Here is a 26,274-nt window from a genome sequence, read left to right as displayed (position 1 = left end):
TAGGTATTACAAGGGGGGAAATCTGGTAAAGAACAGCATGGCCAATGTTACTCAGGTGAGCGATGTGGCCCATGGGCCTCTTGTTGTACAAATCTGATGTCAGCTTCCTGTTTATGCATGCATTTGTTCGTAGCTACCAAATTTTCGTTGAGTTTACTTAGCAATATTCATGGAAGATGCTTGAAATTTTAGCACACTCCTTGTTTTTGTATGCTATCTGGTAGGATTCATTTTTCTAAGAATACAATGTCAAATTTCCATTACAGTTGTGTACATATTCACATGATAACGTATATATACACATCAGAGCAGGGTGTTACTAATGAGCATTGGCACATTGATTTTTGTCTTATTTCATGTGTATTTGTTATAATATTTCTAAAATGGCAATATTGGAAACAAGAAATCCTCTTACATAGTCATTTTAGATCACAATTCAACAATTTTATCCCCAATTTTTTTCCCTTTGTATACCATGGTATATTATCATAATAAATAAAGTCTTTCTATAAATGTGAATACATGTATCTAGATTTGTTTCTAAAAATTGTCTGGACTCGAAACATTTTTGCCACTCCAATATCATTAATATTGGGACTCCAGCGAAGTAGTACTAAAAAAGCCTTTGCTTTGTGATGATTAATCAAGATTTATTAATTATTTACAATATAAAACTTTATTCTTCTAACAGGACTCCCTCTGGAGGACATCAAATGTAAAAAGCATCCGAGAAGTCCCCTGGAGCAGTTCTGTACCCCGTGTGGTGTTCCCTTGTGTAGGAAGTGTACCAGCTCTGAGGATCACAGCAGACATGATCTTACGAATATAGATACATTGTTTGACAACATTCACAGGATAGAGGGTAGGTTTTGAAAATTCTTCAGAATTTGATATCCATAGCAAATGGAATATTTTTTAAATATTTGACTGTTTTATTTATCGTATAAAAAGTTATATAACAATAACCTTTAGTGACCTGTGCCAAAGGTCAAAATGATAATTTTCTGGTCAAAGTTTGTAGGTCATCCATTTACCTGTCTGCCTTGTTGTCTGTAGGTTTGTCTTTAACCAAAGTGTGGGAGGAATATAAAGATCACTTTATACGTTTCTCTGTCTAGCTGTCCATTTGTATGTCTGTGCAATCATGCCCAGGCCATAACTTCATAATGGGGAAACACTTGAAGCTTATATTGAATAAAATGATTTGGTATCTTGACCTTAACCCAAAGTCATTTTAGCAAATTCAATGTCATTTGCAGAAAATGTCTACCAGGAATTCCCTAACCTGTATTTATTGCCTCAAATTCATTTGAACAAATTGAAGGTCACTAGCAGAAAAATGTATAATTTGGGTACCTTACATGACTTTCTAATAGATAAACATTGGATGTTTATGCTTCACACAAACTTACTTAGGATTTGAGGGCATCAACTTCGAATGTTTATCCATTTTCCATTGTTTACATGACTGTGTGCATTTTAGATGCTTATGTTCACGAAATGTCAAATCTTTTTACTCCGAAATTTGTTTTACTAGATTTTTAATCAAAAGGAATGCACATTATACATTTGTAGTACTTACTTAATATGATTAACCAATTCACTTGCACAATAGTTGAGAAATTTGTACAATTTATAATATATGTTTATTTGAATGTTAAACACTTGAAACTGTCATGCCCCAATCCTGTAGTACTTTCAGTACTCTGATTACTTTAAGACTTTGCTTTCTTTATGGATTAAATTCGTTGAGATGATCCTTGTCATCTTTGATTATCTATTTCTTTTTAATTTTGTAGATGGATATATATTTCTGATGTGCCTTCTTCTTTCCAAATCCTACAAAATAAACATGAAAGAAGGAAACTGGATGACCAAATATTATGCTGTTGCCAACAGTTTTCATTCCAAGGAAGTCACAAAGCCATTCGCTCTTACAGATTTAGAAAAATACAAACCAATTCTAAAATTCAATAATTCGGAGATCAGTTTTTCCATTGAACTCTTCAAAGATATCAGTTTCCTGAAATTTTCAAAGAATTCAAAATTTCTTGACATTTTCTTGACTTGGGCAGAAAAAGAAAACATTGCTGAGTACTGTAGATCGTGGAATTATCCAAGAAGAGAGGATGAAGTTTGCTGTTGGTTATTGCCAGAGAAAACAGAGGAGTTGTTAGAAAGACTTGGGGAAGATATTTTCACGCACCCAACAATGGAGGACCAGTCATTCCATGAAGCCGTATTTAGAAAATGTAGGTCTACTTTCAGTACACCTAACATAATTCTTTAAAAAGAATTACTGGCAGACGTTTGAATGATCAACTGTATTTATTATCAAAATTTTGTTAATTAAACGTCAAGAAAAAAAATTCTAATATATTTCTTTTTAAGATGAAACATATACATAATCCTAATTTGACTAATTTGTCTAAGTATAATAATACTAGAGTTTTTGTCTCTTAGTCGGTGTACCAATTCAGGTAATAATGAGGGGAGACAAATCTGTGAAACTTTTCATTGAAAATCTAAAGAAAGGGAAGACCATGATGTACCACGCCTCTGGGATGATAATCGGATGTGCCGGTAGTGGGAAAACAACATTACTCCAGAGACTTAAAGGCATCGATCTGAAAGAAATAAATAAAAATACCAACTCAACCAGGGGAGTGGATATCCACAGAGATGTCTTTGAAGTAACAGATAGCATCAATGGTATGCTTTATTCATTGTGTTCATTGATATTGATAAATTGCTATTTATATAATAGTGTTGTGCTTTGCATGCACTTTGCCTTAATAGTAGTCAGGGTTTGACACATGGCGTTTAGGCATAGTGCATGCAAAGCACAACATTATTGTTACCTCACCTGAGCCAAAGGCTCAAGTTAGCTTCTCTGATCACAGTTGGTCTGGTGTCCGTCTGTTTGTCTAGCTTTCAGTCTAGCTGTCCATCCGTCTGTATTTCTGTTCTTTTTCCATATTTTCACATTTCATCGTTTGACTTCTTCAACTTGGCAAATTTCAACCCAACTTGCCAAAAAGAAATCTTAGGTAAAAAGGGGATTCAAGTTTAATGAAATTAATGGCCTCACACTCTTTCAAGGAGAGATAATTACCAATAAAAGATTATCGGTATCTTTTAAAAATCTCCTCAAGATCAACTGGGCCAGGAAAGATGAAACTTATGTGGAAACATCCTCAGGTAGTGTAGATTCAAATTTGCTCAAATCATAACCCCATGGGGTAGGGTGGGGCCACAATGGGCACTCGAAGTTTTACATAGGAATACATAGAAAAACCCTTTAAAAATCTTCTTCTCAAGAAAAAGCAAACCCATGATTGGTCAAAGTTATATGAAAGCATCCTCAGGTAGTGTAGATTCAAGTTTGTTCAATTAATGACCCTCTGAGGTAAGGTGGGGCCACAATGGGCACTCAAATTCTTACATAGGAATACATAGGAAAAATCTTCTCAAGAACAGCAAACCAAGATTGGTCATAATTATAACGAAGCATCTTCGGGTAGTGTGGATTCAAGCTTATTCAAATCATGACCCCCCAGGGATAGGGAGAGGCCACAATGATCAAAATTTTACATTGTTATATATTGGAAAAATCTTAGCCATTATTGGTCATTGTATGAAAGTATCCTCAGGTAGTGTAGATTCAAGTTTGTTCGAGTTATGGCCCACCAGGGTAGGTTGGGGTCACATAGGGTCATGAAAGTTTTACATAGGAATGCACAGGAAAAGAATCATTTAAAAGCTTTTTTTCAAGAACAGGAAAACCACGATGATTAAGTCATATTAACCCTGGTAATGCTGAACCTGGTAAACAAAGCCATGTGCTGTGAGCTGACCCTGGAATATTCCGGGTGACAAAAGTGATATTTCTAAATCGCTATTTTAGTAGACCATTGGAAATTTTGTCTAATAAAACCACTTTCCTTACTTGGAAATGGGTTTGAATGAACAAAATATTCAATTACTTAGATGAAATATGATTGGCTATGTAAATTTAAACAGGTGAGAAGATCATGTTTATCACATGTGATTCAAAATGGTGGCGTATTCAAGAAAATATTTTTCAATGTGCTACACAATGTATATTTAGAAAGAAAAATTAAGAATTTTTGTTTTATATAGGTCAGAGCATTTGGGGAAGAGGGGGGGGGGGGGCTAAAACTAAATATATATATATATATATATATATATATATATATATATATATATATATATATATATATATATATATATTAGGGATGGCAATTTGTAACCGGTTAATCGATTAATCGGTCGGAATGATGGTAATCGGTTAGAAAATCCGTAATCGGTTAATCGGAAAAAAATAAAATATATTCAAATTTGAACGCAATTTTCTTAAAATTCATTTTTAGAAAGGAAACTTAAATACATAATAGTTGATCATTTACGGTTTTTACACACCTAATAATTAAGCTTGTTAGGAAGTAATTATGGCTTTCTGGATTGAGATCGCGGCTAATTGGTCCGTTTGTGGTGAGTTAATCACTGATTTTAAAAACATCAAATCGTTTAACCAGACTATACTGTAATCCTTTAATGATATTGAATAAAACAACGTAGAGCTAATTAGTTTGCCTTTCTTTTGCCGTTACCTTTTAAAATATAGTATAAGAAAAGATTGGACAGTGAAAGTTCAGGCATAGTTGTGATTATGGTGTCAATGCAGATTGAACTTGTGTGTGCACTGGAAAATTATCTGCGTCTGTTTTCTCAGGCAAAATTCATGTTTTTCTTATAATTTTTCTTGTCTATTTAAATTGAAATAAAAGATAGGTACATATTAAGTTTCCTGATCGAGATAATAAACAGAATATTCCTAACTTCTAGCGTCTTTATATCAGTCTTCTTGTGTATATGAAAGAGCTACTTGAAAAAATAGAATGTCAAAAAATGTGTATAATATTACGATTAACCGATTAATCGGTCGGAACGTCTTGCCGTTAACCGATAAGCAATTCTGTAATCGATTGCCATCCCTAATATATATATATATATATATATATATATATATATATATATATATATATATATATATATATATATATATATCTTGTAATCAAAACTATTACAGCATATTACTTAAATATCAAGTTCTGAACATTTAATCTTTAACATATAATATGAATGCCTCTTTGTATCGTCTTGTATAAGTATAATCACGGGGAAATGTGTACAGATACATGTAGAAGTCTGCTCAATAAATCATCATATAAAATAGAAGTGACACATAAATATATTTTTGTATTAAAATTGTAAAATACAAGTGTATTTAAGCAAAACGTCCAGAAGCCTTTGTAAAATATTTTATTTATTTTTTATGCCCCGCCATGAATATGGCCGGGGCATATAGTGTTTGTCATGTCCGTCTTCCATCCTTCCGTCCTTCTGTCCTTCCGTCCTTTTGTCTGTCCTTCCTCTGTTCAAAGCTCAGTTTCAAAGAAACTATCCAAGATATTTTTATCAAACTTCATATGCTGATAGATATTGATGAGAGCTATTCAACTGCATCAACATTTTTTGACCTTGACCTTTCTTTTGACCTTGACCTCACTTTTTAGCTCACCTGAGCCAAAGGCTCAAGTGAGCTTTTCTGATCAAAATTTGTCCGTTGTCTGTCGTCGTTGTTGTCGTTGGCATTGTTGTTGTTGTAAACTTTTCACATTTTCATCTTCTTCTCAAGAACCAATGGGCCAAATTCAACCAAACTTGCCACAAAGTATCCTTGGGTGAAGGGGATTCAAGTTTATACAAATAAAGGGCCACACCCTCTTTCAAGGGGAGATAATTAGGAATTAGTGACAAAATAATGGCATCATTTAAAAATCTTCTTCTCAAGAACCACAGGGCCAGGAAAGATGAAACTAATGTGGAAACATCCTCAGGTAGTGTAGATTCAAATTTGTTCAAATCATGATCCCCGGGGGTAGGGTGGGGCCACAATGGGGGATCAAAGTTTTACATAGAAATATATAGGAAAATATCTTTAAAAATCTTCTTCTTAAGAACAGCAAAGCCCTGATTGGTCATATTTATATGGAAGCATCCTCAGGTAGTGTAGATTCAAGTTTGTTCAAATCATGACCCCCGGGGGTAGGGTGGGGCCACAATGGGGGATCAAAGTTTTACATAGGAATATATAGGAAAATATCTTTAAAAATCTTCTTCTTAAGAACAGCAAAGCCCTGATTGGTCATATTTATATGGAAGCATCCTCAGGTAGTGTAGATTCAAGTTTGTTTAAATCATGACCCCCTGGGGTAGGGTGAGGCCACAATGGGGGATCAAAGTTTAACATAGAAATATATAGGAAAATATCTTTAAAAATTTTCTTCTTAAGAACAGCAAAGCCCTGATTGGTCATATTTATATGGAAGCATCCTCAGGTAGTGTAGATTCAAGTTTGTTCAAATCATGACCCCCTGGGGTAGGGTGGGGCCACAATGGGGGATCAAAGTTTTACATAGAAATATATAGGAAAATATCTTTAAAAATCTTCTTAAGAACAGCAAAGCCCTGATTGGTCATATTTATATGGAAGCATCCTCAGGTAGTGTAGATTCAAGTTTGTTCAAATCATGACCCCCGGGGATAGGGTGGGGCCACAATGGGGGATCAAAGTTTTACATAGGAATATATAGGAAAATATCTTTAAAAATCTTCTTCTTAAGAACAGCAAAGCCCTGATTGGTCATATTTATATGGAAGCATCCTCAGGTAGTGTAGATTCAAGTTTGTTCAAATCATGACCCCCGGGGGTAGGGTGGGGCCACAATGGGGGATCAAAGTTTTACATAGAAATATATAGGAAAATATCTTTAAAAATCTTCTTCTTAAGAACAGCAAAGCCCTGATTGGTCATATTTATATGGAAGCATCCTCAGGTAGTGTAGATTCAAGTTTTTTAAATCATGACCCCCGGGGGTAGGGTGAGGCCACAATGGGGGATCAAAGTTTAACATAGAAATATATAGGAAAATATCTTTAAAAATCTTCTTCTTAAGAACAGCAAAGCCCTGATTGGTCATATTTATATGGAAGCATCCTCAGGTAGTGTAGATTCAAGTTTGTTCAAATCATGACCCCCTGGGGTAGGGTGGGGCCACAATGGGGGATCAAAGTTTTACATAGAAATATATAGGAAAATATCTTTAAAAATCTTCTTAAGAACAGCAAAGCCCTGATTGGTCATATTTATATGGAAGCATCCTCAGGTAGTGTAGATTCATGTTTGTTCAAATCATGACCCCCGGAGGTAGGGTGGGGCCACAATGGGTGATCAAAGTTTACAGGGGAATATATAGGAAAAAATCTTTCTCTCAAGAACAGAAAAGCCATGATTAGTCAAATTGATATGGAAGCATCGTTGGGTAGTATAAAATGAAATTGTTGAAATGAGCGCCCCCAGGGGTAGGGTGGGGCCACAATGGGGGATCAAATTTTTACAAATGAATATATGGGAAAAAATCTTCTGCTCAAGAACAGCAAAGTCATTTGTTATATTGATATGAAAGCATTGTTAGGTAGTTTAAAATCCCCCATCCCCCCACCCCCCTCTCTCCCGTTAACTTTTCAATACTGAACTGATTTTTGCTTTTTTTCCTGGCCAATTGGCTCAGGTGAGCGATGTGGCCCATGGGCCTCTTGTTTTTAAATTAGTGTTTAGCTCAGTTTTAAAGATACCATTCAAGATAGTGTAATCAAACTTCATATGTTGATACATACTGATGTAAGCTATTCAACTGCATCAACATTTTTTGACCTTGACCTTTCCTTTGACCTTGACCTCACTTTTCTTAAATTAGTGTTTAGCTCAGTTTTAAAGATACCATTCAAGACAGTGTTATCAAACTTCATTTGCTGATACATACTGATGAGAGCTATTCAACTGCATCAACATTTTTTGACCTTGACCTTTCCTTTGACCTTGACCTCACTTTTCTTAATTTAGTGTCAAACTTCATATGCTGATTCATACTGATGAGAGCTATTCCACTGCATCACTATTTTTTGACCTTGACCTTTCCTTTGACCTTGACCTCACTTTTCTTAAATTAGTGTTTAGCTCAGTTTTAAAGATACCATTCAAGATAGTGTTATCAAACTTCATTTGCTGATACATACTGATGAGAGCTATTCAACTGCATCAACATTTTTTGACCTTGACCTTTCCTTTGACCTTGACCTCACTTTTCTTAAATTAGTGTTTAGTTCAGTTTTAAAGAAACCATTCATAATGTTTCAATCAAACCTCATATGCTTATACATACTGATGTAACCTTTTCAACTGCATCAACAATTTTTGACCTTGACCTTTCCTTTGACCTTGACCTCACTTTTCTTAAATTAGTGTCAAACTTCATATGCTGATACATACTGATGTAAGCTATTCAACTGCACAAATATTTTTTCAGCTTGACCTTTCCTTTGACCTTGACCTCACTTTTCTCAATTTGTGTTAAAATGTTGCATTTCTAATATACCCTCGGCGGAGCATTCATGTCCTATGGACATATTTCTAGTTTCTCATTATTTTACATGGAATCGCCTTGGCACGGAAATATATGTTTTGTTGTTACCCCTCTGAATGAAAAAAACGAGTCCCATGCCAAAATCAATGCGTCCAAAACCAAGGCCTTAGGGTACAGCATATTAAATATTACAGAGGAAATTCTGGTGAAACCTTGTTTCTATTTTTAGATCATCACTATGATCTTTGTCATAAAAAGCACAGAAACAGATCAGTTGTTGAATTAAATAAAGTAAAGAAAGTTTTTAGAAAAAAAATAGTCAAGAGGAAAATGATTATATTTTATACATGTACGCCTTGGCTTCTAAGGAAAAAATTAAAATACATAGGTTAAATTACATCTTAAATACAAAGGTATAGCCTAGTACAGGCAGGGACCTATATAGTTAGTAGATAGGTCCCTGGTACACATACATTGTGTATATACGCTTTAGAAATGTTCCACAGTAGACATAATCAAACTATGCTATCCTACTTCTAAATACTTTCTGATAATTGTTTATTATATGTAATTTAACAGTGAATTGTGAAATCTGACCTGTTGTTGGCAAACTTATACCTGTTATAATCACTCAAGCATATCACTTAGCACGTGGAAATGATGCAGTCAGTCAAGTTTTGAATCAGATTATATGGAAACAATATAAAATAATAAATGTCCTTCTCTAAATTCATTGCGTCCAATGGGATGCTAATTTATTGAAAAAATGCGTCCTGGGCAAAATTTGTGCGTAATTTACGCAGGATGCACACCAAAATGAATCACTGTGTAATGCATTCTATTAATCAGTAATTTTCTCTTCTAAAATCCACATTATTTGTAATGGTTTTATATATCAAATAAAAATAAACATTTATTTTTCAACTAGAATAATTTTATCTTTTATACTACAGTGTTCAGTAACTATCACAACGTCTTACTGCGATAAAAATCGTGTGATTAAAAATTTAATCATACGTATTTGCAGAAAATATTGTAAGACACTGAAATTAATAATTTTACCTAGTGTGCATGTATCATCTTTCTTAGGACAATTTTGGAACATTTATTTTCTTTATTTATCCATTTATTAATTACTTATGTTTTGGAACCTGATTTTAGAATACAATAGAATAGTTTCAATGCAAAAAGATCAGAGGCATTTCGAATAATTCGTTCATCGTTCGTTCACCGTTTCTTCATCATTCACTTTGTGCTCACGTTTGTGCTCCGTTCGCATTCTGCTTTCGCTCACTGCTCGCCAAGTTGCGTTCAGTGTTCACACATCATTCATTCACCGTTCACTCTGTGTTCTTTCAGTGATCGTTCACTGTTCGTTCAGTGTTCGCTCACTGTTCCAGTGGGAAAGTAGAACGTTTCAGATCTATCGACGACATATTTTCAGTTTACAATAGTTACTTCCATTCATATGTCGACTCGATATATCCCAGTGACCTTGAAATAAAACATACCAGGGTCTGACCCATCTGTTTTATATTTGGATACTTTACTAGAAAAAGACATTAATGGGAACCTAACAACTAAGTTTTTTGATAGACGTTAAGACTTCAACTTTTCTATCGTCAGCTTCCCATACTTATGTAGCAATATACCTTTATCACCTGCATATGGGGTTTATGTCTCTCAGTTGATTCGATACACAAGAGCATGCTCTAGGTATGAACAATATCTAAAACAAGGTAAGCTGTTGACAAACAAGTTGATGAAAAAAGGATATCAACAGTCTCATTTGTAGTCAATGTTTTGCAAGTTTTATGGTCGATACAATCACATCATCAGCAAATACAGCCTCTCATTAAGTCAAATGCTGATTGATGTTTTAGGGCCCCGCAAGGATTTGCGGGTGCCCTATAGCAATCACTCTGTCTGTCCGTCTGTCTGTCTGTCCGTCTGTCTGTCTGTCCGTCTGTCATTCTTCCGTCCACAAATTTTCTGTTTTTTCTAATAACTTTTTTTTGTAGTTGACCAATTAAATTCAAATTTGGTATGTTGGTTGAAGAGGCAGTAAGACATATTTTGATGCTAAGTTTGGTTCTCTGTGTCATCCAGTTTGGAGCTGGGGTGGTGGGGTAGATTCCTTAAATTTACATTAGAATGAATGCCAGGGCAAAGAGAAATAACTGCTGAGAATGTTCCTGTTGTAATCTATGAAAGCTGCAACTAGTCCCATGGGATTAATTAACTTTCCTCTTGAAGAAAATCCAAAGCATTATCTGTTTCTGTCAAATTTAGATTAATTAACACCCCTGTCTGCAAATGAAGTTTGTTTTGAAGTTAAGGTCAATTCTGAATGATGTTTACATTCTCTGAAATGTGGATTTAAATAATGTTCATACTTTATTTTGGTAAAATATACAATGAGTTATGATTTTATTGAATTCTAAAAACAAGATATACATAAAGATATGTTTTTTTTTTTTATTTTTTTGGTTTTTATTTATTTATTTTATTTATTTATTCCTTTTTTTTTTTGGCTGCCGTTTGTAAATTCGAGAATACTAGTAATTTTAACGGGTAATCCAAAAATAAACTCATTCTATCATTACTGAAAGAGTTCTTATTGTAAACTTGGAAGAAAAGGATAAAACAGCAGTACAATTAATCCCTCGGGATTAATTATCTTGTCTGGGGCAGAAAATTTCCCAGGCTTATCTTTATTTGTCACTTTAAGATAAATTAACCTTTGTCTGCAACTGATGTTTGTTTTGAAGTTAAGGTCAAGCCTGGATGATATTTGAAAACACATGCTTTATTCCTGTTTAAATATACATTTAATTGAGTTATTATAGATATGTTTTTTATTGCCTTATGTAAATACAGGGATACTCTTTACAGTTTGTTGATATTTAGGAATTATCTTGAAATTTTATAAATACAGTTGTTATTGCATATTCTTCTTCATATATTTTAAAATTTTTGTAATCAATTAAAATTCTCATTCTGTAAGCTACACCCTTATATTTCTACCCCTCGGCGGGGCCCTTGCTGACTGGTCAGTTTTCTAGTTTGCGCTAATTTTTAGACCATTATTTACACACTGAATTGTCTACGGATTTTTCCGTTTTTTTTCCTGCCCATGACAATGAGTCGGCAGGGAATGCTCACTCCTCCATATCACTTGATCCCACCTCTCTTTTTCAGAAGTCTGTGTGTGCTCTGCTCCTGATTTGTACTGTATTCAATGGAAGTTTGAGTTTGAATACTGTTTGTTATCTCCATTTTTCGCTCTTTTAATCCAAAGGCTAAAACAGCTAATGCGATGGCCATTTGTGCGGTGTATGTAAACTTTTTAGAATATGGGCCATAACTCAAGAACCCCCTGGCAAATTATTGTCAAATTTGTCACACGGTATCCATGGCCAAAGGGCTCCCGTTTATACTAAAACTAGGGTTGTGACCCTTAAACAAGGGGAGATAATGAAAAAAAGGAAACAAAGTACTGGTTGCTAAAAAATCTTCTTCTCAAGAACAACTGGGCAGATTATCAACAAACTTACACAAAAGGATGAGGATATGTTGTAGATTAAAATTTGCACAGGGAATTATCCTTGGGCAAAGGGCGTGGTCTCAAGATCACTTCAGAATGGACCAAAAATTGCAATTTATTAAAATGTTGATGTTTTGCTTACAAGGACTAGGATCATCGAATCTTGTCAGTTGATGCATCTAAGGACTTCATATCATGTTGACTCAAAAGTAGGTCACGTTGACCTAATTTTTAAATTTTGTGGCCATTCTTTTTCAAAATGATTTAGAGGCATATTTTGAACAATTTAAAAGCCTATGATCATCCAACTTTGTCAGTTGATGTATCATGGGTCCTCGGAGTACGCCAACTAAAAAGTAGGTCAGCTTGACCAATTTTTTGAATTTAATGGTTGATTTTTTTTTAACATATTTAGGTTTATAATCATTATATCTTGTAAGATGATGCATCTTGGGCCATAAAACACTATTAATAAAAAGTAGATCACAGTGACCTACTTTTTGAACTTTGCAGGCATTCGATTTCAAAGCGTTTTAGAGGCATAATTTGGACATTTTAGGCCTATGATCATAAAACTTTGAAAGTTGATGCATCTTGGCTCTTCGAAAAATGTCAACTGGAAAGTAGGTCACAGTGACCTAATTTTAAAATTTAATGGCTATATTTAAATATTTAAGGAACTATTTGGCTTAGAATAATCAAAATTTGTCAGTTGATGTATCTTGGGTCCTCAATGTAGGTCAACTGAAAAGTAGGTCACCGTGACATCTTTTTCTATTTATCTGACTATAATTTAATAATTTTTTTGGGTAATAATTGGCTTATAATCATCAAACTTTGTCAGTTGATGCATATTGAATCTTAGGAGTAGGTTGACTGAAAAGTAGGTCACTGTGTCCTACTTTTAAAAATCTATGGCTATGATTAAATATTTCAGGTACTAATTGGCTTTTATTCATCAAACTTTGTCATTGATGTCGTTGATGCATCTTGGGTCCTTTGAGTACAACAACTGAAAAGTAGGTCCCTGTGACCTACTTTTGAAATTTTATGGCTGTATTTAATATTTTCAGGTACTATTTGGCTTAGAAATCATCAAAATATGTCAGTTGTATAACCTCGGGTCCTCTGAGTATGTCTACTGAAAAGAAGGTCACCATGACCTACTTTTCAATTTATATGGCTATAATGAAATATTTCGGGTACTCATTAGCTTAGAATCATCAAACTTTGTCAATTGATGTTTCTTGGGTCCGCAGAGTTAGTTGACTGAAAAGGAAGTCACTGTGACCTATTTTTGAAATTTTTTGACATTATTTAAATATGTCAGGTATTAATCAGCTTAGAATCATCAAACTTTGTCAGTTGGTGCATCGTTGGTCCTCAAAGTATGTCTTCTGAAAAGAAGGTCACTGTTATCTACTTTTGAAATTTAAAAAAAAATATTTTAGGTATTAATTGGCTCAGAATCACCAAACTTACTTGACTCATCTCGAGTCTTCAGAGAATGAGAAATGATAAGGTCACCATGACCTAGTTTCAGGTACTAATTCTTAGTATCATCTTGGGTTCTCAGAGTGTTTCATCTAAAATGTAGGTCATGATGATCTACCTTTGGAATTTCAAGGCTTTATCTATATATACAGGATACTAAGAGGCTTCAAAAAGAAGTAATAGGTTGTACAGGTTATCAGAAGAACGATTCAAGGCCCTTGGGCCTCTTATTTTCTTTAAAGACCAAGAGAGGCCTTTGTGATAGGTTATGATATTTGGTTCAAAATAGTACAAAAGCACAAATAGTTTGATAATAGATTATAGTCTGCATGGTGATAGTGATAAATGGGAGACAGATTAAAACTTAATCTATGAGTTGTAACAGAATACTAGACTGATTATTTCATTGATCCTGATCATCTTTTTTCTCTTGCTTTCGGTCAACAAAGTTTCGTCTATCAGTTTATATTATACTCTATGGATCTTCTAAATTGCTGTATTATACTCAACTCATTGTTAAGGCCCTTGGACATCTTGTTACTGTATCCGGGTTTTACTGATTAATTTATACATGTAAGCATGTATCACCAGGTTGTCCAGTTACTCAGGGCAATAAATTCTCAGTTCGGGCAAGTGAAATGGTCAACGCACTTGTCTGAACTGAGAATTTACTTGCCCTGAAACTTTTCTGAAAGAAATGTATATTGGCATGTAGTTTAAATGAAACAGTAAATTAAACACTTGATTTCCGCCAGATACGTGACTGACATGACTGAATCCCTCAGTTTCCTTTCCAGATTTTAGGTTCAATTAAAAATTAGGTTCATTATTCTGTTTTGGAGTGTTTCCATGGTAGTTACGCACTACCTTTAACAACTTGAAAGCTTCTTTGTAGATTGTTTATTCACTCACAGAATATATGTTACATGACGTATACAAAACAAGATATGTGTGTTTCGTAGCAACTGTCTTTCTTTGTCATTGCTTCACAGTTATTTTTGAAAATCAAAATTTACAAAAGGATCCTGCTGATTTTTTTATAAGGAGTTTTATTATAAACAAAACAAGGAGAGGGGGTATTGCTGTATGACAGTGTGTGTTTACTGGTTAAATTGAGAAGGACAGTGGTACCGGTACATATTCAAATGTAACATTGACTTTTATCTTGTAGCTTAATTGCCAAATTAAAAGTAGTGTATCATTTTTTCTTACTGTTTAAATTTTAATAGCAATAAATTATTTTCTTCTTTCTTAATTTTGGGCAACCAAGTTTTGGCAAGTCAAAGTAGGAGATTTTTCAAAGGGCAAGTGAATCTGAAAGTTAATTACAAGTATTTCTATCCCCGTATCCTTGGCAAAATATGCTCAATAGTTTGATTAAAAGATAATTACTGTGACACAGAGCAAAATTCAATAAGGGTCTTTTTGTGCAAATAAAAAAGAAAGTCTTTGCTTAAAGTACAGGGAAAACAAAAATAGAAGGTGTTCATAAAATTGCATTCATTTTTATTTGCAGTTAATTTTTCAAGCCAACAACAACGCTTTAAAATTAGACTTGATGAAAAAGACATGAAACAGAGTGTTCCCGAGTATCATCCAGAAAATGCAACTGATGAAGGGGAAACACAGGAAAAGATGAAACCAGTTGATGATGAGGGCAATATGATTAAAGAATCAAACATTGGACAGATATCACGTGATGGTACTGACATTAAAACTACCTCATACTATGAACCACAAGGGGCCACATCGCCAGAAAATGTAGCAGAAGTTATGAAGGAAAGCAAAGAAATTTCTCATGGTTCAGAGATTCCTGGAAATTTGCAGATAGATGCAAAAAACATTTCAGATGATCCTGAGAAAAAAATCACCATGACTGACTTTGCAGGACAGTGTTCATATTATGCCTCACATCAGATTTTTCTTAGTCCAAGAGCATTCTTTATTCTGGTGCTGAATATGGAGAAGAAGTTTGATGATAAGGTTGGAGAAGAAGTGTGTTTTCAGGAAGGATCCATTTACAAGGAATGGACAAACAGAGGTAATATTTTAATTATGTTATTATGATGTGCGTATGAGATTACCTTTCTATTTGTTAGTCCTTGTTTGCAGCTCTATGAATGCAATAAGTTTGTTTATGAGAAAAAAAGAGAGAATCGTATTTGATGCCTATATTGCATAAGTATATCCCATCTTAAGACGAGACTTATTATGGCAAGTACGTATACTATAGGATGTCATGTATGATCAAGCTACTTATTTTACCTCATGTGAACTAAAAAGCTCAAAATAGCTTATTGATCAAATTTTTGACTGGCGTCCTTCTTCTACAGAAGCACTGAAACTATTTCAACCAAACATGCCAGAAAGCGTCCTTGGGTGAAGGGAATTCTAGTTTTTTCAAATAAAGGGTCACACCCTCTTTCAAGGGGAGATAATTAAGAATAAGTTAATTTGGTGGCATCTTTGAAAACTCTTCCCAGAACCACTGGACCAAAAACTTTGTTCAAATCATGAACGCCCGATGGTTGGGTTGGGCCACAATGGTTGATTAAATTGTTACAAAGAAATATATAGAAAAATATATTTAAAAATCTTCTTCTCAAGAACAGTAAAGCCATGATAAATCATATTTAAATGGAAGCATATTTAGATACCGTAGATTCAAGTTTATTTAAATCATAACCCACGGAGGTAGGGTAGAACAACAATGGAAAATGAAATTTTTACAAAAAATGTATGGAGAGAAATAGTTTAATAATATCTTCTCAATAATATAAAAACCATGAATAATCATACTGATGTGGAAGAATCCTCCAGTAGTGTACATAGATTCAGATTTATTCAAATCTTATTATCATGACCCCTGGGGTTAGGTGGGGTCACAATGGGGGATCAAAGTTTTTCAAAAGAATATATAGGAAAAACATCTTATCCGGTAAATATTTTCTTCTCAAGTATAGCAAATGCCTGATTAATCATATGGATAGAGGAGCATCTTTAGGTAGTGTATTTTGAAGTTTGTTCAAATCATGACACCTGAGGGTAGAATGGGACCACAATGGGGGGGGGATCAAAGTTTTTTACATAGGGATATATATGGGAAAGAAATATGGAGATAACGAACAGTATTTAATCTCAAACTCCATTTAAACAATACAAATTGGGAGCAGAGAAAATACAGACCTCCCGAAACATTAGAGGTGGGATCAGATCATGTCATGGAGGAGTGAGCAAAAAAGTCTTTGAAAATCTAAAGAACAAGAAACCCATGATTATTCATATTGATTTGGAAGTATCTTTAGGTAATGTATGGAGATAAAGAACAGTATTCAAGCTCAAGAGTCCATTAAACAATACAAATTTAGGAGCAGAGCATACACAGATCTTTAAAACATAAGAGGTGGGATCAGGTGCCATGGAGGAGTGAACATCCCCTGCCGACCGGTCACACCCAGCGTGTGCTCCTTGTCATGATGGGGAAATAACAGAAAAATCCGTCGACCATACAGTGTGTAAATAATGGCCTAACAATTAGTATGAAAAACGTCAATGAGCCTTTGACCTAATGAACAGGGTATTATTTTAACTCGGAATAATTATTTCATTCGGAATATAAAGAATTGAAAAAAATAAGCAACTAAGTCTCTTTACATGTACTTGTATCTTAAAAGATAAAAAATGTTGCCTTAATTCTATGCATTTTGTGTCTAATACAAGTACTGAGTAAAGTTTTTGTTTATTTCTGTATAAATAATTTATTTTATTTCTTGTAATATTGTTTTTTTTTTCTTTTTAATTTATTTGTTTGTTTGTTTATTGTTGTGTTTGTTTATTTATTTGTGTAAACAAGGTTGCTTGTATTGGCAGGGGTTAGATGAAAATTTTATGGGGTTAGTTGGCGCATGCCTAAAGGGGTTAGTCGCCGCTCAGCGGCGACTAACCCCTTTGAGCATGCGCCAGTTTAGTTAGTTAAAAATCCTGTAGTTAATCCATATACAATGTGTATTGAACTATTCGGTCTGTATTGTTAATCAGTCCACGCGATGTACAAATTAAACGGTAATGAACACGGTAGAAGTATTTGTACTGTCACGCTGCGCTAAAATCCCAAGTATCTTTCATTCTATAAGTATCCATGAATGAAGACTACACATGCCGATATCCTAAAGAAATAACTCGCAGAGAACGAAAATACATACCAATGCATATTCATTACGATAACCGAAAACACTAACAAGTATTTTTACAGTCGTAACAACGATTAAATCCAACAAATAACCAGAGAAATGCGACAATGTCAACACTGCCAATACACTGCAGACAACTCCTGATCGACGTCACTTTTCGAAGTGCGACGTCACATGTACACTGTTTTCCCGAACTTTCTGTGGCAAAATGGCGTATAGGCATTGTATGTAATATAAGGTATTCTGTTATCGTAGTACAACACACAAACTTTATTCCTTTAGATTAAATGATCCGCCCACTTGTTTCACCCCAGCTAAGAGGTGCATATTTAGTGTGCACATCTCGAGTTTTCAAGTCGATGTGACGTCACAGTCATGAGCAGCTATATAGTATGACAAGAGCATGATAATGCAGGGAACAGATTCTGTTAACAAATTAAATTATTTGTATCTTTCGATTGATTTTGAATAAAAAGATCAACAAAAAATGATTTATAGTGAAAGCTTAAAGAACGTTAATTGTCAATTATCAATACATTTTGATCCTACCGGGGTGGGGGGGGGGTGGGGTTGGAACCAAATAAGGGGACGACCATTTGATTCTGAGGGGAGGGGGATAATAAATAATCTGTGCTCTAAAATGTTGGTCTTGGAAATAGATAATCCGTTCTTGACTGGCAAGAAAATAAAGAATTTGTCTTTGACTGATGCTATGAAAATAAATTGGACTCAGAAAAATTTCCAGCCACCCCCTTTCAGAATCAAATGGTCGTCCCCTAATCTGTCTTGCATACACTGGGACAAATAGGGAGGAATGTAACCCAACCCCCAACCCCAATTTTCTCAGATTTTTTTTTTTGGTCAGATTTTTCACAGAGAAGTAAAAAGTAAATTAAGCTTGATTCTCTCTCTCAACTTTGATTTGAATCGACAAAATATTGCCAGCCCCTACATTATATCCATTATAGCCATAAATTATTTTGTAATTAAGTAAAACCCGTGAAATAACAGATCGATATATTAAAAAAAATCAACCAGATGATTCACGTTGACCATTACTTAGAGAGTCTATATCGATATCCAAATCCGATACCCCCACCCCGGTTTTAATAATCACATACAGCACAGTTGAAATATTTAATTTCTTTTAATTTTCTTCTTGAATCTTAAAACTTCAGACAAACCGTGTAGACCAAGGAAACAATTTATAATGAAATACTAAACAGCTTCACAGAAACCCGATTCTTAAATCAGGGGGCAATGGTTAGATTTTATTCCCACCCCATATCCGGCAGAAAAAAATGGCAGGTTTGATCACAGTGTAATAACAAAAAATGGGGTAGAGGTCGGCTTTTCAATAAAAAAAAATTCCAGACAAGGCTTTCTGAAAAAAGTCACTACATCAAAGGGTTTTAATCTATATGCACTTTCTAATTGTACCTTATATTCAATATCTCTTTCTCCCCTAATGGAGGTTTTTCCTCCGGTGATGATGGTCACAGGATACACGTATTTGGTATTTGGCAGTACTGAAGTTTCCGAATCACACTCAGCCAATCGCGAAAGAAGTAGACCTTGCAATCATATTTTATGCCAATAATAAATAAATGAACACACACACACACACACACAAAATATTTTAGTTTTTCTTTTATTAACAACGATAAATTCCTCCTTCCTGAACCAAGTGTGACTTGTAAAACTTTGAATTATGTTTTAAGTCCTCTTTTACTTTTTTTTTTTTTTTTGGGATAAATCCATGCACTAAAATGGAGATGAAGATTATCGCAAAATGTATAGCGATAACCTAATATTGTTGTTTGCCGTACACACCTCGTAAAGCACAAATGTTGAGATGATGCAAGTTTATGTTTGTGATCAATACATATTCATCTAAACTACAGTTCAAAGTTCATTCAGATACTGTACATGTATTATTTTTTTCGTAGACAGCAAGAATGAAGGGCAGACAGGACAAAAAACATGCGCCCAATCTTCGATCTTTGAATTTAGACATAAAATTTACTATTAAATTCTGTTTCATTGATAATGTTTTCGCACATTTACGCAAATATCCTTTCTATATAATTGTGCAGTGAAGTATATTTATTTAGATGAGTATTTTTCATAATTTTATATTTTTCGCATATACTTACATGTATGTACATGTTTTCTTTCTAAATGTTCTATTGCTTAACTCGAGTTATCTTTTACATTAAAATTAAAAAACATAATAAAACTACAACTCACGCATGCTGTAGAAGACATCAATACATATCTGATTTCATTGTCAAACCCAGAAAGAAGATTATGGTCTTCTTATGTGCATACAACGGAGATCTAGATTGCCATGCTTTTAATTTAAAGGGGAAAAATGACTAAATAAAAAAAATATAGTGAACCATTTATGAGGAGCCGTTAAAACTATTGCGGGGGGGGGGGGGGGGGGGAGGTGTTGTCATCACTTTCCTTAGTCAATTTCTCCAGATACCTAAATTTCTTTACCAATTCACAATGGATCTGTGTTTCCTGGTGTAATTGATATTGGTTAAATTACTGCATGATGAAATTAATGGAAGAGCCTTATGTGACGACCATTTACAAGGATAACTGCTCGACATTTTCTCAAATGAAAAATAATCGATGTTACCGGACGTCTGGACTGTCGACGAAAGTCAGCAGGAACAACGCATTCATCAGGCACATAGTATCGGGGGGGGGGGGGGGTGCCCCCACTCTTTTGCCAGTTATAACCTTTAACTGTTGAAAATGTTCATTGGTGGTGAATAAAATTTGGCTAGGTAAGTTGTTAAAATCCCCCCCCCCCCAACTTTCAAAAACGATACTAAGTGCCTGTTTATACAAAATGGAGTCGCTGCCACTTGATGTTATTTTTCTTTTAATGAAAAAATATACCCCCTACCTAATTATTAAGTAGGGGGTATATTTTTTTTATTGAAAGAAAAATAAGTAACGTCAGGTGCCTGTGGTTGCATCCTATTTCTTAAAGATTAGGTAGGGGGTCTATATAATATTTTTAAAATTTTTTATGCTAAAAGAAAAATAAGTAACATCGGGTGCCCGTGGTCGCTTCCTATTTATTAAAGTATTGGATAGACAGAATTGATTGTCCCTTCTGTAGTATGTTTTAGATACAGGTAAGATCTTAAAATTCAAAGAAGTTAAGCTCCAGACTATATATAATTATATATGGATAAGAAGTCTCCATATTTTCATGGACGCCTACTCAACACATTCGAGGTAGTACATGTACATGTATTTCCGCTTCTCGGAAAGGCCCGAGAAGTTGAGATTGTTGATCTGAAAGAGACAAACCAAAGCGCATTATGTACAAGCACAATAAAAAAAAGTCCAGAAAACAGAGATTTGTTACGAATTTTCAAAGTCCAAGGGCTGGGGCATGTATATACTGGTATATAAGTCCCTGCTAAGGGCCATAAGCCCAATATTTTCGTAAAGATGGGTCAGTCAACACGAAACTCATACTTGATCTGTAAGACATCAATATCAAAAGACATACTAAAAATCAGCTCATTATATACCAGTAGTATCTTCAAGTATAGACATAAAAATCTGGAAAAATGACGGACGGACAGGGGGGTAACACTACATTAGACAAAATTGCTAACGCACCACCAAATAAAATTACATTGCTAATTTTCTATAATTGTTTATGATGTTTTTGAGAAACAGATATGTTATCAAAGTAAAAAATGAGACATTTAATGTCCTAACTTATCAATAACCACAATGTTAACTGAAGCGTGACCATTTGTAGAAATAATGAAAATCGTGCTCATGCTTTTTGGAGGAAGAAATTTTTTTTTTCGTTGTGTTTGTAGTCTTTATGTTTGTACTAACTAAAAAACCAGAAAAAATTACAACTATGCCACGTTTGACCTTGGAAAAGCGTGCCTAAGCAGTTAGCTAGTATGGCGTGTGCAGGGGGTTGCTTTGGAGAAATTTGTATATAAAAACATAGGTAGTCAGAGATTACAGAGCTCACCTCAACGAATGTTGTCTTTAAGTAAGGCAAAGTCCCACACTAAACTAATAATCTAGGAGTGTGCATCCCTAGATGCAACATTTATGCAATTTTGGTCTGATAGGGCTTGCAGTTACTTGGGAATAGACTTATCTGAAAACTTAAAACTAGTCATTCATTCAGAAAATGTAAGTCAAATCCAGCATCCGAAGCAAGTTTTGAGATTGTTCGTCCCTTGATGCATCATCTATGCAAGTTTGGTTCAGATAGGCCTTATAGTTACTTGGAAATGAGATCTGCTCCAAAAACTTTAACCTGGTTACTCATCTGGAAAATATAGGTCAGATTCAGCATCTAAAGCAAGTCCAGTAGTGTGCATCCTTAGATGTATCATCCATGCAAGTTTGGTCAATATAGGGCTTTTAGTTACTTGGAAATGAGATCTGCTCCAAAAACCTTAACCTGGTCACTCATCCGGAAAATATAGGTCAGATCCAGCATCCGAAGCAAGTCCAGTAGTGTGCATCCTTAGACGTATCATCTATGCAAGTTTGGTCAGTATAGGGCTTATAGTTACTTGGAAATGAGATCTACTCCAAAAACCTTAACGTAGTCACTCATCCGGAAAATGTAGGTCAGATCCAGCATCCGAAGCAAGTTCAGTAGTGTGCATCCTTAGGTGTATCATCCATGCAAGTTTGGTCAATATAGGGCTTATAGTTACTTGGAAATGAGACCTGCTCCAAAAACTTTAACTTGCTCCAAAAACATTAACCTGGTCATTCTTTAGCTGAAATTGCAGCATCTGAAAACCTTGACTGGTACAATGACTGGTACAATGAAACACACTAGAAGGATCCTCCATGCATCTCTGACTAATATAGGCCATAAAAGTACTTGAAAAGAAAACTGCTCCAAAAACCTTAACCTGGGATGCCGACGCCGACACCGAGGGTATTACATAAGCTCCCCCAACTTTGTTGAGGTGAGCTTAATATTAAAACAATTCATACATCATTCTTTCTTCTAGTGAAGATTAGTTACAATTAGATTAACAAATATAAAAATTGTTTACTTTAGATAGCCATGGCATTTAATAAGCACCACAGGACAATTTCAAGATTCTTCCACAAAACTGGGGCAACCGGAAGTTAGGTAGACTGGGTATGGACACCAAAGCACTGGATGAATACTAGGCAATATGATAGTCAATCGCTGCATATTATTTGATTTTTCACTCGGAGACTGCTTTTGTTGCAACCTCACGGACCACAATTTGTAATTACCAACTTCGTATATTTGAAAGAAACGATGCGCAGTGCATGTCGGGAAAATGGTTTTCGGGCGAGAAGGTCACAAAAGTTTTTTGTCATGACACTGAGACATTTGTCAATTCCACTGTATTGGGAAAGATGGTATATTAGATATACAAGTACCGATTAAGTAGATGTTCAATTCACAAACAAGAATAACAAGTGGTGCGTTAGCAATTTTGTCTAGTGTATATGTTCCGGCCATTGAAAATGCAGAAAATTCAAAGTAAACGTGGAAACAACGGAAACAGTGGCTAACTATCATTACTAAGCATTTTCTGTAGCTTGCCGAAATGCAAAACAGTGACTCTAGCTAGTCATGTTTGATCTGCAGATTACACTCGGATGGATCACTGAAAATAAAGACTATTCCCTTGAATGCAAAAAGTCATGTCATACCGGATTGTTTCAAGTTGAATTGTACTGTATGAAATCTGAAGGAAAAATGATTGAGAAATGATAGAATTGAAATGTTTTAATGATTTTGTTTTCTTACAAAACAAGTGAAGATTAAAGTGAAGTGGATGAGCTCATGTGGAACAGACATTACCAGCTTTTTATTAAAATACATGTGCGTGATTCTGTAAATGTTAAACTGAAAAAAGATGCACGTGTTTCAAACTTCCTTCATGTCTCTCTTAGCATAAACATTATAGAGCTTCAGTCTTATCATGCAGTCATTTTGGTTTTCAGTGTACAATGTAGATGGAATTACATGTATTAGTATTGAGATCGATCGGAAGTACATGTATACACGTCACCTTAGATTTCTGTAAACATGATCTAAATAGTACATAATGAAATAATTTATCAGGAAGAAATGCATTTTTAAAGTCCGGTTACTTCTTTCTGCAGATACACAGAGACTATACGTATCCATGACTTGCATGTTTTTTGTTTTTGTTTTTGTTTGTTTGTTTAGTTTTTTATTTTTTTTTTTTGGATTTTATTAAATTAAGAGATTGAGAAGAAATATTTCAATGGATCGTTTGGTTTTGCATACATATATATGTTTCTTCAACTCTTCAGGGTCAAATGTTCTTCCTGACAGGTTGTTGAAGTCTTCATCCCGGAAAAAAATTGCTGTCACAATAATTCATTTAGTACATTGTTTTGAAAATAAGAAATGGGTGTCCTTAATATGTTAACTGCATCGGATACAATCGTGTGCTGCTGCTGCTGTCTGCTATAGATAAGAAAAATCCTCATTCAACTCTCTACCATCGACTTATGAGTGATAGAAATAAACAACAGTTCTGCAAAGGAGACCTGCTACGATCTTGAACACAACCATCAAATAACCCACTTTCACGTAAAAGTAATGGCACATACAGAGAGAGATTTCATATTTACGAAATTTTGATTAATCTATATGTATAAAATAGTATCAAATACAGATATTAAAAAATTTTACTAATCCTTTGTATAGGCATTTTATGTTAAAAATCTGTTGCAACTTGCAAGGGCAGATCCAGGAATTTTTTCCAAGGGGAAGGGGGAGGGGCTTTCACACAAACTAACACCTATCTTACTTTTAAGGGCAGGTCACTCTAATTGCATAAAACTACCCCATTCGGCAAACCTCGGCTGATTCCGTCACCTTCATCACAGAGGTACGAATCGGCCGAGGTGTGCCGAGTGAAAACTACCCAACAAGTAGAACTCTTTAGTATGCAGTGTTTAGAGCTTCTTTAAGAATTCTTGAAATAAATAGTCGCAATTATAAAGTTAAAAATTAATAAGAGATATGTGTACCAGAAGTAAACATCTACATGTCGATCTATAGAAGCCGATACAGAAGATCCCAAGGCCAAAGGGTAAAGTGGCTCCCGCACCCCATCCCCGCAAGTCGGGAAAAGGTGGATTCTTCTTTAAACTGTTCAAAGTTATGTGCTTAACCGAGAAAAACACCATGTGTGTAGCATACACTGTAAACTATTATATTTTTTCTGCACCTTAATATTTCTTAAGTAGGATAACCCGTAAATGTTATGAAATCTTGAAGATCGTTAGTACTAAATAATAAATACTCATTTTGTGGTTCATTAAACTTCCCATTCAAACAATACATAAGAACTACTGAAAATTTTCAGTTGATGAAATAAAAATAAAATCTTTATGTTAAAAATTTTCAATTTCAATGGTTAGTAATAAAATGATCGAACTTTGGATCATATTGTCGTTTTCCGTAGCATGCTAAAAACGGAAAAGAACAAGCATGATCCGAACAATTTGAGTTTGAAGATATACCTTCTTGTATTATCTATCGTGCCTGAAAAAGAAATGTATGGTTAAAACTGAAAATTAACTGTAGCCCATGTACCGGTATATGCCTATATATTAATATTGCCCACCTGCCACCAAGTTTTTTTTTAAAAAAAGGTGTTGAACATCTCATAAATCGTTCAATTATAAAATTATTCTATAAGCTAAATGCACAACAACCCAAATCTTCTACTGGATTTGACAATGAAATAATATATTATTTAACCCCCCCCCCCCCCCCCCCCCAAAAAAAATCAAGCGTAGCAATGGATTGACAGATACAACACATTGAACATGGGGGGGGGTTCTTCCGTAAGTATTAGCGAATTTTTTTTTAATTTTATATTTTATACATGTAATTCAATGAGAGTCATTAAATTTTACACAATTACAGGGTTCAAAATTCACTATATACAACTCGCAAAACGCAAGTTAGAATTCCGAAATTGCGAGATAAAAATTAGGTAACTCGCAAAAACTTGCGAGTTGATTTTTTTTTTTTTTTTTTTTGGCATTGAAACTGTAGCAAAATTATATAATATGACGGAACACAATTCTTTTGATTTAAATCAGTAATTTAAATAAAAGTCACACTGTAGTTGTATTTTGTATATTGTACAGTAGTTACTTTTTCCTTAAGTTACATGTATTTAATTTATATAAATTTAATTTATATGAAAATTGCGAGTAGTCTTATAAAATTGCGAGTTCACTTTGTTGGTACTCGCAATTATTTGCGAGTTGTAATTTTCGGGAGTTTCTAACCCTGAATTACAGGATATAAATTTTGCATGTATGGTGATTAAATGTAAAAAAAAATTATATTTTTTTAAAATGACCACGAAACACAGAATTTGGTAGAGGATAACAAAAATCGGTCGCATATATACCATATACAGTATATTTTTTGTTCTGTCTGTGTTTCATTCTATTACATTTAGTTGTCTGT

At 34.4% G+C, this 26,274-nt stretch overlaps 1 protein-coding gene across 1 annotated transcript in view; it reads left to right on the top strand.

Moving 5' to 3' along the window:
- The window catches only part of LOC133201885 (uncharacterized), a 79,297-nt gene that overhangs the window by 11,585 nt on the left and 41,438 nt on the right, over positions 1–26,274 (top strand). The window contains exons 6-9 of the mRNA XM_061337678.1: positions 692–862; positions 1,800–2,252; positions 2,464–2,712; positions 15,068–15,592. Of these exons, the coding sequence (XP_061193662.1) occupies positions 692–862; positions 1,800–2,252; positions 2,464–2,712; positions 15,068–15,592 (1,398 nt within the window). The remainder of the gene's footprint in view (positions 1–691; positions 863–1,799; positions 2,253–2,463; positions 2,713–15,067; positions 15,593–26,274) is intronic.

The sequence above is a fragment of the Saccostrea echinata genome, unplaced genomic scaffold, assembly GCF_033153115.1.
Source record: "Saccostrea echinata isolate AGI-Se365-2 ecotype Australia unplaced genomic scaffold, CSIRO_AGI_Sech_v1 ptg000046l, whole genome shotgun sequence".
Taxonomy (NCBI): Eukaryota; Metazoa; Mollusca; class Bivalvia; order Ostreida; family Ostreidae; genus Saccostrea; species Saccostrea echinata.
The sequence above is the reverse complement of the archived record's forward strand: the minus strand, read 5'-3'. Positions and strand labels throughout refer to the sequence as shown.